General features: G+C 39.8%; 1 protein-coding gene across 7 annotated transcripts in view; it reads left to right on the forward strand.

Annotated features, from left to right (window-relative positions):
• UNC79 (unc-79 homolog, NALCN channel complex subunit) overlaps nucleotides 1-12,225 on the forward strand; it is a 240,600-nt gene that overhangs the window by 153,800 nt on the left and 74,575 nt on the right. For 4 of the 7 annotated variants that reach the window (XM_070594580.1, XM_070594578.1, XM_070594579.1 and 1 more), the window contains 5 exons: nucleotides 2,586-2,872; nucleotides 5,360-5,542; nucleotides 6,134-6,296; nucleotides 9,121-9,270; nucleotides 9,853-11,070. In XM_070594580.1, the coding sequence (XP_070450681.1) occupies nucleotides 2,586-2,872; nucleotides 5,360-5,542; nucleotides 6,134-6,296; nucleotides 9,121-9,270; nucleotides 9,853-11,070 (2,001 nt within the window). The remainder of the gene's footprint in view (nucleotides 1-2,585; nucleotides 2,873-5,359; nucleotides 5,543-6,133; nucleotides 6,297-9,120; nucleotides 9,271-9,852; nucleotides 11,071-12,225) is intronic. The other 3 variants (XM_070594583.1, XM_070594582.1, XM_070594584.1) reach the window with 1 other exon arrangement.

The following is a 12,225-nucleotide window of genomic DNA, read 5'->3' on the forward strand; positions in this document are numbered from 1 at the left end:
TGTTTTTTCAGTACATTTAATGATTTGGTACAGATCACTCATTACTGGCTATTCAGGGAAAGCAAAGTCAGAGCAGCAAACTTCAGCTAAAGCACTGAAGATCAGTGGAGACACATCTAAAGAGAGAACAGGGCATTTTTGACATGATACTTAGTCTTTAGGAAAATATGATTTGATGGGAAAAGCTTTTTAAATACATGTCTACTTAAATAGAAAGAAGAGCTTTGAAATATTTAAAGATGAAGTCTGATTTTCTAGACTTGAACTGGGACAGAATGAAATGGGGGAGGCAGTGTCCTTGTTGGGCCTTGCCTGGAGCTCCCCTTCTTTATTGAGGCCCCTAAAGTCTCAGGGTTATAGAATAAAGGTGCAACTCTTTCTCAAACACTCCCTAGTTCCGTTTTTAACTTTGAGACTTTGGAGTCAAGCCAGTAAGGACTTGGAGGTGGCTGAGTAGGCCTGAGTGACACGTGCTCTCTTAACCCTCACCCCCCAGCGCTAAGTGAATTGAAGAATGAAGCTGTATGGTGACAGCCATCTCTTGCTGCTGCAATAACGCTGAATCCTGCAGGGAGCCTAGATTCCCACGCTTGTCACATTCTTGGTCCAAGCTCGCCCAAAGCAATAACCTCCTTCTAGCTGTAAATACTCTAGAGGGAAAAAAAATCGAGATTAAGTATTTTTCAATGCTGAAAAGATAGTTCTCTAAACATTTTCTGTTTTGTTTTATGAGGATTTGCTTGGGTGTTGCTTTTGGTCTGATCATATATTTCAGACATTTAATTTAATTACAATATACAGTGATGCTTCACATTTCTGTCCTCTTGCTGAAAGAGGCTTTTCCACACATATCGCTTTTTTCTTCTGCTGGCTGATGCATGCCTAATAAATCGTGATAATGTTAACAATTTATTGATCCTCTCTGCATGTGAAACACTGTGATAAACAAATCCTTAGGTTTTACTTGAGTAATTCTTGGTAAGAAATTCTCTAAAGTACATTGCACATATTTATTCCTTCATGAACAGACTCTGTGAGACAGAAAATGTGGTTGATGTCCTAGGGTCATATTGAAGTTAGTCCATGTTTTCCCTTACATTCGAGGCTCCTAGCCTTGGTTAATTCAGCTGCCTCTTCACTCACTGTCAACCATCCCTTCTCAAGATATCACTTTTGAACAGAGCAACATTCTTATGATCATCTGGGGAAAACTAGGCAACCAGGCTTGTTACCTTATGCGCAGTTCTAAACTTGTAAATTCTGAATTTGACATCACCTTCACGCCGCTGCTCCAGAGAAAAGTGCTTGGGCTTGAGACGCTGATTTCCACAGTCCCCAGAAACATTTCTCCTATCTTGCTTCTCTTGGCTGTGTCCTGGAAGGTTGAGAATTTGCCAAATTAGTTGAGGAGTTAACAGATATAAATTACTACCTGACTCTTTGTTGTATCCTTTATCCCATAATTACAATGGATATAATCAAGGTTTGGTTTTAATGCTTTGTAACCAAAGCTTGTCATCATTTAGTAGAACTTTTCCTCGCAGGATGACAGACGAGAATGCTGGTGTGCGGATCCAATCCACCAGGCAAAAACTTTGTCTTTAATTTAGAAATTCTGACGTTGTTTGTCAAACGAAGGACAAACACGCAAAGAGTGTTTTGAATAAGCCCCAAAACATAAGTATAGGGGAACAAATCTTAGTCTTCCTTTACCAAAAGGCCTGAACTAAACCAGATCAGAAGAGGCAGAAAAACAAGGGAAGACAGGGTATAATTTCTGACTTTGAAAAATAACAGAGAAAGTCAATGTTAGGGAGCTGCTCAGATGTAATTATTTCTTAGCTTAACAGTAAGTCGAGGGCTAAGGTATTTTTTCTTTCCATGTGAACTTTCAGCTCACCTTCATGTGGTCTTTCTCTCTGTTTTTAAAAGTTCATGCTTCTTTCTTTCTGTGTGTGTCCCCCCCTCTGTATGTTTCTCATTACATGCAGCAGGCCTGATAATTTGCTATTTATAATTTTGACTACATCATTCAAAGAGTACAGACTGCTAATATCTCAGGATTTGGAAAAGAAAACTCTTTGCACTAGCTGATTTATGAACATAACTGAATTGCGATAATAATTTAAACAAAATAACCCACTGGATGTTTTTGTGCTCAGTGGATTTTAGAATATTATTTTTGTGGTTATTCTTACATGCTTATTTTACAAAGCTGGAAGGGAAACTTATCTTTCTTTATCACTGAGGAAAAACTTTGCCAAGATATTTAAAAATTCACTAAATGCAAAGTTTGCTTAGTTATTTGTCTTGTTGTCTGCAGATAACCTTGCTTTATAGTGCCTTATACTTATTTCTCTTCCCTATTGCTCCCAAAGCACTTGGTCATTGATGAACACAGTAACTTCCACCTCTGGACTAATGCTTTGCTTACTAGGCCACATTATGCCTTTAAGTTTGTCTAGAACAGAACTTTTAAATATTTAGTGAAAGCAGAAATAACGGTGCTTTATCAATAAGTGAGATTTTAGGGTAAACTTACTTGTAGGGGAGCCACCCCCCAATGGCCTTTCTTGTACTGACAGGACAACAATCCCCTGAGAATGACAACACCATCAAGGACCTGCTCCCAGAAGATGCTGGGATCGACCACCAGACAGTTCACCAGCTGATTACGGTGCTCATGAAGTTCATGGCCAAGGATGAGAGCAGCGCTGAGTCAGACATCAGCAGTGCGAAGGCCTTCAACACGGTCAAGCGGCACCTCTATGTCTTGCTCGGCTATGACCAACAGGAGGGCTGCTTCATGATTGCACCTCAAAAAATGCGCCTGTCAACTTGCTTTAATGCATTTATTGCAGGAATTGCCCAAGTAAGTGTAAGCTTTCAGGAGTCACGCCGTTAGGCTTTTAATAGAAGCAAGTCATTAGATTCCATTTAGCCAACATCGGTTCAGTATAAAGGCTTGCGCAAGTTACTTTATTAGGCAGGGTTGTATGGAGGGGAATTTAAAGATGAGTAAGACTCAGCAGCCTGATGTCATAAAGGGAGTATTGGATTTTTTGTAAAAACACGTAAGATAAAATTTATCATTTTAGCCATTTTTAAGTGGACAATTCAGTGGCTTTAAGTATATTCGCATTGTTATGTAACCATCACTACTATCTACCTCCAGAACTTTTTCATTATCCTAAACTGAAACTCTACCCATTAAACAATAAGGGAGTGTGAATTTTTGTTTGTGAGGTTTTTTTAAATCCTTTTCTCTTTTTTGGCATCAAGTGGAGATCTGAGTTACTCATACAACTTACTTCATGTCACATTATCATCATTGGCTTTTCCATGTTTGTCTGCTACTCTTAACTGCTGTATTGTATGCCATGCTGTATATTTACCATGCTTTAACTATCCAGTCCCCCAATGGTGGACACTCACATTGCTCCCAACCCCTCACTACTGCAAACAGCTCATCAGTGAACATCCTTGTACATGCACTTTATCCACCAAGGTGAGAATTCCTTTGGGATATGGATTCAGGAGCAGAATTAATGGATCACCGCATATATGTATGCCTAATTTGACCAGTGCCACAAATTTCACTGTCCAGAATGGCTGCACCAATCTGCAGAGGGTGTAGAACCTGGGGGTCGAGAGACGTGGATATGAATTTCAGCTCTGCCACTGTTATTAACTGTTACGGCCTTAGACATCCTCTGCTTGTTTGCTCATTGGTAACAGATTTGTTTTGAAAAATTAGAGAGAAGATTTTGGGAAGCACCTTAATCAGTGCCTGTCTCATGTTAGGAGCTCAATGATGGTAGCTGCTATCAATTAGCTCAAAGAGACTATAACGTAATGAACACAGATAAGCAAAATGGGAGCAGTATTATGTAGTTGTCTCTTGCTGATGCTGATAACTAGACGGAGCACCACTCAGCTATCTGTGATAAAGAGAGGATACACCATGTCAGATACCGACCCCCTTCTCCCTCACTTCTCTTTCTAAATCCACATTATGCATATTTATTTTAGAAACCTAAGCAAAAAATTAAAATACAAATCTCCAGGAAACCTATGACAAAAATAGCTTTCTATCATTTTGGCGTATACTGCTGGCTCCAAATTTACATACATTCATATATAAATGCATACATACATATGTGTGTATATGTATAAATGTATGTATATGTATATGCACATGTATTTTTTGCAATAATGGAATCATATTATACATACTGTTATATATGTAACCTTTTTTAAACCTAAAATTTATTATGAACATCATTTCATGTAAACAAATTTGTATCATATTCTACTGAATGGCTACACAGCATTCTGTTGTCATACAAACAATCTTTTAACTAATTCCATATTGTTGAATATGTAAGTTATTTTCAATTTGGGGTGATTATAATGCTGGATATCTTTATGCATATCTCTTGAATCATTTGTCTGATTATTTCCTTAGGCTATATTTAATTGCTGTATTAGAGATGATGTGTTTTTTCTTTCTTCTGAATACATATTGCTAAATTGCCCTTCTGAAAGGCCTTACTGAGTAAATACTCCTGCTGGCAGTGTCTGAGAATGCCCACTTCTCCACATGATTACCAATACTACGTGTTTTCATTGATTCTAGTTTAATTATAGTTAACAGTTTAATAGGACATTTTAATAGATAAAATTTTATTTTCAACAGCTAATTAAGTAGATAAATTAAAAAGATAATAAGATAATTAAGTAGATTAAAACTATTTTAATTTATAAGTTTTACAATTTCTTGTGAGGTTGGACTTTTCCTGCTTTATATGTACTGGCCATTACTATTAATATTTTATGAAATGCCTTGTTGCCCGCAGCCGCAAAGGGCAAGGAATGACAGGTACCGCCAAGGCTACTTGGTTGTTTAAGCAATCAAAGTTTATTGATAAAGGGAAGCAGAACAAGGAGCAAGGATAAAGGGGAACAACATATCGGTACGTACAACGTCCACACCACAATCAGCTGGGGAAGTCTCACTGAGGAAAGGACGCTTTGCCTCAGACCTGGACAATCGGCGCTCCCACCCGCCTTACAAACTATTGGGACTTCCCCGGCTGATTGTGGTGTGGATGTTCTAAGTACCAATTTGTTGTTCCCCTTTATCCCTGCTCCTTGTTCTGTTTCCCTTTATCAAGAAACTTTGATTGCTTAAACAACCAAGTAGCCTTGGCGGTACCTGTCATTCCTTGCCCTTTGCAGCTGCGGGCAACATGCCTTTTAAATACTTTGCCTATGTTTTGATGGTTCAGATTTTTCCTTTTGGCTTTATGTGTTCTTTATATTTTTCCCTCAGTTATTAATTTTTTTCCTGTTTCAGGTTATGGACTATAACATTAACTTGGGAAAACACCTTCTCCCCTTGGTGGTTCAGGTGCTCAAATACTGCTCTTGTCCTCAACTACGGCATTATTTCCAACAGCCACCTCGTTGTTCCCTCTGGTCCCTAAAGCCTCACATCAGGCAGATGTGGTTGAAAGCCTTGCTTGTCATCCTTTACAAGGTGAGGTGCTGTAGTCACTCCTTTTGTGGGTGGAATGATTCTTCTAGAGGAGAACACTTAAGAGATCTAAGTTGAGAATTTTGTAGGATAGTAATTTGACCTTCAAAGGAAGAACCATGCTGTACAGTTAGTGTTGAGAAGTAGAGCCATTGGAATGAAAATAGCAATGGAGACCATACCAGTGTATACTCTACAAATGTTTAAAACAAAAAATGATGAATTGGAGGATATTGATCAACAATCTCTGTTTATGCTCAGAATCTCATATTTTATCTATGTATTAATTATGTCAGAAAATAAGGAAAATACTTAAAATTGTATTCATACACCAAATGTTTATGCCAGGTAATTTTCTTGAAAGGAATTATAACCAAGAACCGGCATGCATTGCTGTCTGTGGTTTGGTGCAAGAGGAAGGGAATATGGTCCCTTGTCAAAATAAGGCCATGATAGGAATTTATGTTCTTGCTTTTCTGTATATTTCTTTTTATCCCCAAGAGATACTGAGAAAAATATCTAGCAAGATCAAGTGGAAAAACTTACCCTTCAAAATAACCATTTATATTTTTCTCCCTCCATTTTATTGAGCAGTATCCATACCGAGACTGTGATATCAGCAAGGTCCTGCTGCATCTGATTCACATAACAGTCAATACTCTCAATGCCCAGTATCATAGCTGCAAGCCCCATGCCACGGCAGGACCTTTGTACAGTGACAACAGTAACATAAGCAGATACAGCGAAAAAGAAAAAGGTACTTTGCATATCTCAATTCTCTCCCAAACTCAGCTGAAATACGTTATACATTTATGGAGAATGTTTTTCTTAGGAGATAGAGGAGAGCCTCTAGACATTATTCTGGAGTCAAAAAAACACCTACTGCTTCATTAATATTCTAACTTTCCCATGAATGTTGCTGCTTTAATTTTTTAAATGAGCATTCAAGAGAAATAATTGATATGCTTCTAGAGCCCATTTCGTAAGAATAATATTTTGTAAAATATTGTCTGCTGTTTGGTTAAGGAGCCTTTGTAAGCTTCTTGCTTTGGGCCGTGACGTAAATATTGGTCAGCTCTCAGTGGAGCCATAATCTTATCTGTCTCTGGTTTTCTCTTAAACTTTGTGCTCACAGATTTGAATTTGCTAAAGTGCTTTTTCCTAGCCTTCTTATTCAATAAGAATTGATTTAAGGAAACTAAAATGAAACATGTTTGCTGCAGAGGTTCAAATTATATCCAATATCAACACTTTTTATGTTGATAGCTATTTTTGCAAAGGAGGCAGCAGAATGAAACTTTAGATAGAGTAAAATTCCAGCCTGGATGTTTTTGGGTGAGACCTGAAGAATCAAGGCGTATGTCTTTAGTGCATGTCACAGGGTGACTAGACGTGTAAAAGGTGACATCATCTAATCCAATCCTGGGAGAAAGCCAAGTGCCCCATGACCCTTTTGTGGTGTTAGTAGATTCTGATTTGGTAGAACTGCTCTGCAGATACTTCAGTAGGATGCGTAGGAGCTGGTGTTCCACTGTTCGTTTGTTGCTGAAAGATCCAGATGTCTAGGTTGGCCATAGAGAGAACTGTGAGAACTAAGTTCTTTAAGTTTTGGTACCGTTCAGATCCTTCCTTAAGAATATCTTATCTACCAGCTAAGGTCCTGGTTTCTGGGAAATTGGATAGATTGAGTTAAACTATAGATGTCCTCAGCGTGGGCTCAGTGTCTGGGCCAATCCCAGATGAAGGTTTCTAGATGGGAGGAGCCATCTGGAAGTCTTTCTGTCTCTCTCGTTCAGTATGTTTTGAGAATTATTTCAAAGTTATGTAATGGAAATCATATAACTGTTTCCTTGAAAAACTGTATTTTTCAAAGGAGAATATTTTTAAAAAGGAATTAAGAAATAAAACAGGTCATTGTGTTGCATCTCCCCAGAAACATGGGAATCTGACAGGCCTTTTCATCGTTGTGGAAGTTCACTGGGAGTTTTCTACCCCATTTTAATCAATAACACATTTTTTATTTGACTAAAAAGATTAGTATGATACTTTAACATCTACTGCTTCAGATTTCATTTACTTCTACAGTACTCCCCCCTTATCCATGAGAGATACCTTCTATGACCCCCAGTAGACGCCTGAAGCCACAGATACTACTGAACCCTATATATACTGTTTTTTCCTATGCATACATACCTATGATAAAGTTTAATTTATAAATTAGGCACAGTAAGAAATTAACAACTAATGATGGAACACAGCAGTTATGACAGTATACCGTGATGAGAGCTATGTGACTGTGGTCTCTGTCTCAGAATGCCTTACCGTATGTAATATTCTTGGCCCGCGGTTGACGGAGGGTGACTGAAACTGCAGAAAGGCACCTTGGTTAAGGGGGAACTCCTGTAGAATCTTGCGTTTGAGGACAGAACCGGTCCTTAAAGCCTAACTCTATGCTTGTGCTCCCCTTACACTCAAGAAATCTTCAATAATCATAATCACGCCTGAGCCTTATTTTGTCATATAGGTCGATAAAAATATAGGCCAAATACTACGATTTTAGTGATCCTCAACTTGAATAGTAGGTTAATTATGTTTATTGTGGTATTAAATGCATTTTTGTAGCCTTTTTTTTTTTTTTTTTTTGCTGCTTTGTACATAGCTTTGGCCTTTCCAAAGGATGAAAGAAGAAACTTTATTAAGTGAACTTCATGGGTTGTAGCCTAGCAACCCTTTCCTCATTAATGTGTTTTAGGGTTTATCTTTGATTTAAAAGTTGCCAAATGGGAGTAGAAGAGGACTAGAAATAAGCTTGATAGACACCCTAAGTGACCGGTTTGCTTATGGAGCCTCTGGGTCATAAGAGTCAAAGAGATTTTCTAGGATTCATAATAGTTACACGTGGCAAACTCCTCAGAGAAGAGTCTTACTTTAATTGGGGGAAATGTTATTTTCTGTTTTTTTCTTTTTCTTTGTTTACTCTTTCAGTCCATTATCATTTGTGGAGCTTTTGGGATGACCAGTGGCTTTTCTAAGCTTTCTCTGTGTGTTGTGTGTTTCATTACCAAATGTAGAGTACAGTATTTTGCATTCACAAAGTGTAAGGTGCATGTACTGTTAGGCTGTGTCTATGCCAGTTCTCAAATCCCAGGAAGCCATATATTTTTGGAGAGGATGAGGTCCACTCATTTAATTTAATTTTCTTTTGCCAAATTAGCCTGAAAATAGACCAAAAGCAGGCAAGTTCAAGGAGTGTCACAGATTCCTGACATGTATATTATTCGGTTTTAAGTGCATTGAAAGAATTTCCTCATGAAGGTCCTACTGGAATATTGAGATGCCTCTCTTGAAAATGCTGCCAATTGTCATATGGAAAATGAGAGGCAACCTTCTAACAGGTTGCTGTGTTCAACATATGGATAATTTGATGCCTGGAGAAAATACCAGGCCGTGGCTAGACTTGGGCTGGTGTAGAAACCACCCCAGCCTTTGTTCCATAATGCTTTCATTGAAATGCTTGTGTAGACACAGCCTAAGAGAGAATAACGCCTCAAGTGTAATTTTGACTTTCTCTCCCCAATTAGAAGAAGATAGTGTTTTTGATGAATCTGATATTCATGATACACCTACTGGACCCTGCAATAAAGAGTCTCAAACTTTTTTTGCAAGATTGAAAAGGATAGGCGGCAGCAAAATGGTGAAATATCAGCCGGTTGAGATGAATGTTCAGAGAAGTATGAATTTTTTCCTCTTAGTAATTTTATGCAGAAATGTTGTACTCTACCGTTTGTTTGGGGTGAAATCTTAATTTTATTATGTTACTACGCATTTTAATACCGTTGATTTTATATATATGTATGCACAAACAGTATATATATATACACGTTTATATATATACGTGAATTGACAGATGCATCGTTCCCATCATGACCGTCTCAGAGGGCCATTGCCTGAGTTGATTTGTTGTCAGATGTTTGCTTCTGTTCCACACAATTTGAATACAGTTTCCCAGATCTGCCTCAGCCAAAAGCGATCCCCTCTCCTGAGCACAAATGAATTGAGCTGAGGAATTATCCCGAGGCCTGATTTTGGAAATAAGATCTTAAACTGCCATTTTGGGTTCTTTCATCCAAAGTTTTCTGGTTTTTGAAATTAGAATGAACATTACAAACACTTGGCCAGAAAGTCAGCTTTGCCTCCTGGTGGGGCTGGGACTGTGGTTATAATTTATGCCAAGTGTGTGCCCAAGTATGAGGGGGACAAAAAACGGAGAAATCTCCAAGTAAAATAGTACTAGCGTTTTCTGTTTTAATCAGGTGAAATAGAACTGGCTGAATATAGAGAAACGGGTGCATTGCAAGACAGCATTCTACACTGTGTGAGAGAAGAAAGCATTCAGAAAAAAAAGCTACGCTCTTTAAAACAAAAGTCTCTTGATATAGGGAATGCAGACTCCCTCTTGTTCACACTGGACGAGCACCGCAGGAAGTCCTGCATAGACCGGTGTGACACAGATAGGCCTCCCCATGCCGCTTATGTCATGCAAAGACAGCATGGCCACGGGCATCCGAGACAGAACTCGGCTACGAGGCCCGACAGTACCGACGTCCCTGAGAACCCGGCTACGGAAGGTTTTCAAGAGACTCGAAGGCCTGTCATACCAGAAGTCAGATTAAACTGCATGGAGACGTTCGAGGTGAAAGTTGATTCCCCACTAAAGCCTGCTCCTAAAGAGGATTTAGATCTGATAGACCTGTCCTCAGATTCAACCTCTGGGCCTGAAAAACACTCCATGCTCTCAACATCTGACAGCGACTCTCTTGTGTTTGAGCCTCTGCCCCCTCTCCGAATAGTAGAGAGTGACGAAGAAGACGAGGCCATGGAGCAAGGAAATGATGGTGCCTCTGGTAAAAACGCTGCCTCCTCCCCCTCCATCCCCAGCCACCCCTCTGTCCTCAGCCTAAGCACCACGCCCCTTGTGCAAGTAAGTGTGGAGGATTGTTCTAAAGACTTTTCTTCTAAGGACTCAGGAAATAATCAGTCAGCAGGTGACAGGGACTTTGCTCTCATAGCTCTGGAAGACCCCACGGACTCTGAAGAGTTATCGAAGCCAGAGGAGCTGCAAGAGTTTCCCTGTGGCAGCCCGCTCACGCTTAAACAAAAACGAGATCTCCTTCAGAAGTCATTTGCTCTCCCCGAGATGTCACTGGACGATAATCCCGAGCCCAGCATGGAGGAGGAGAAGCCCGGTGGGCTGATGCCAAGTTCAGGGGCAAAAACTGTCCTCCTCAAAGTCCCTGAAGATGCTGAGAATCCAACAGAAGGTGAGAAGCCCAACACCAGTGCTGAATCGGATACGGAACAGAATCCCGAGAGGAAGACTGAGGCGGAGGGAACTGAGGAATCCGAATTTAAGATTCAGATTGTCCCCAGGCAGAGGAAGCAGAGGAAGATTGCCGTCAGTGCCATCCAGAGGGAGTACCTCGACATTTCCTTCAACATTCTAGACAAATTGGGAGAACAGAAAGACCCAGGTAAGCTCGTCTCTCTGCTCTCTCCCGGCCTTACATTCAAGTTTGTGCATCTTAATTGTTAGGGTCTCGGCACTGACTATGCATCAAACCCTCAATCTTATAATGTCAGGGATTGACATTATAGTTGCCTCATAATCACTCGGAATCCTTCCTGCTTACTAGAGCGTGTTGGATTCAGATGTGGTTCTATTGGCTCCAGAAATGTTTCTGTATTTATTGTTTCCAAACTCGACAGTAAATTCTTGACCATCCTTGGCAATAAGAAGCAATAGTTAATTCATATTGATATTCCAAATATTATGTTAGCCTTCCTCAAACAGCAGTAGTCAGCAATTAATGTGAACTCTTTTTGCTTTCCCCTTTTTTTCCTGCTATACTTTAGCGAGCTATGATGTAATCCAAGGGGGGGACAAACATGGAGGACTAAAAAAGCAAAGAGTGCTTGGAATGTTCAAGAACTGACTGTGTAATCATGTAGGGTCTACACCTGATTGTATATTCTCACCAAATGGCAGCAGTCTGGTGCACACTGTGGCTTTCAGGAACCAAAAAAACCCAGTTGCAACCTAGACCCTAATCCATGAGACATGCTGTAGTAACAAGGAAGCTTAAGAAGGTTTCCAGGGAACCTGGGATACCTTTTTATTGTTTGGAGCCAGGAAAACTGCTGCATAGATGGAAGAAAGCAATGACCCAGAAACTATAGACATCTGTAGGGTGGGTATATAAGAAACCATATAAGGTCTATAGGGTGGGCAGATATGATACATAGGTTGTATGTAGGTTGTAAGTATGTGTGAGTGTGTGTGTGTGTTGCCTTTTCTGTTCATTCTTATGTCAGGATGTTCCCCAGGCTACCAGGGAGGAGGTTGGTTTGTATTGACACATTTGTTACCAGAACAAGAAGAAAGGTCTAACAATTATGATAATATGTCTTTAAAATTTTTGCAATATATGTTATACTGTCATAATAATTTTCAATCTGTGTAGTGTCCCGTGTTCCACAGACATACAAAGCTCCTGCCCCTCCTTGCTGGTGTTGGAAGGAGGCCCGTGTGCTCAGAGTGAGACTCAGGCTTCTCCAGACTTCTTGCCTCCATCAGCTGGAGTCAAGAGAGGCCCAGACATCTGCGCTTCCTAATCCTTCCACACACA

The sequence above is a fragment of the Equus przewalskii genome, chromosome 25 (genome assembly GCF_037783145.1).
Source record: "Equus przewalskii isolate Varuska chromosome 25, EquPr2, whole genome shotgun sequence".
Taxonomy (NCBI): Eukaryota; Metazoa; Chordata; class Mammalia; order Perissodactyla; family Equidae; genus Equus; species Equus przewalskii.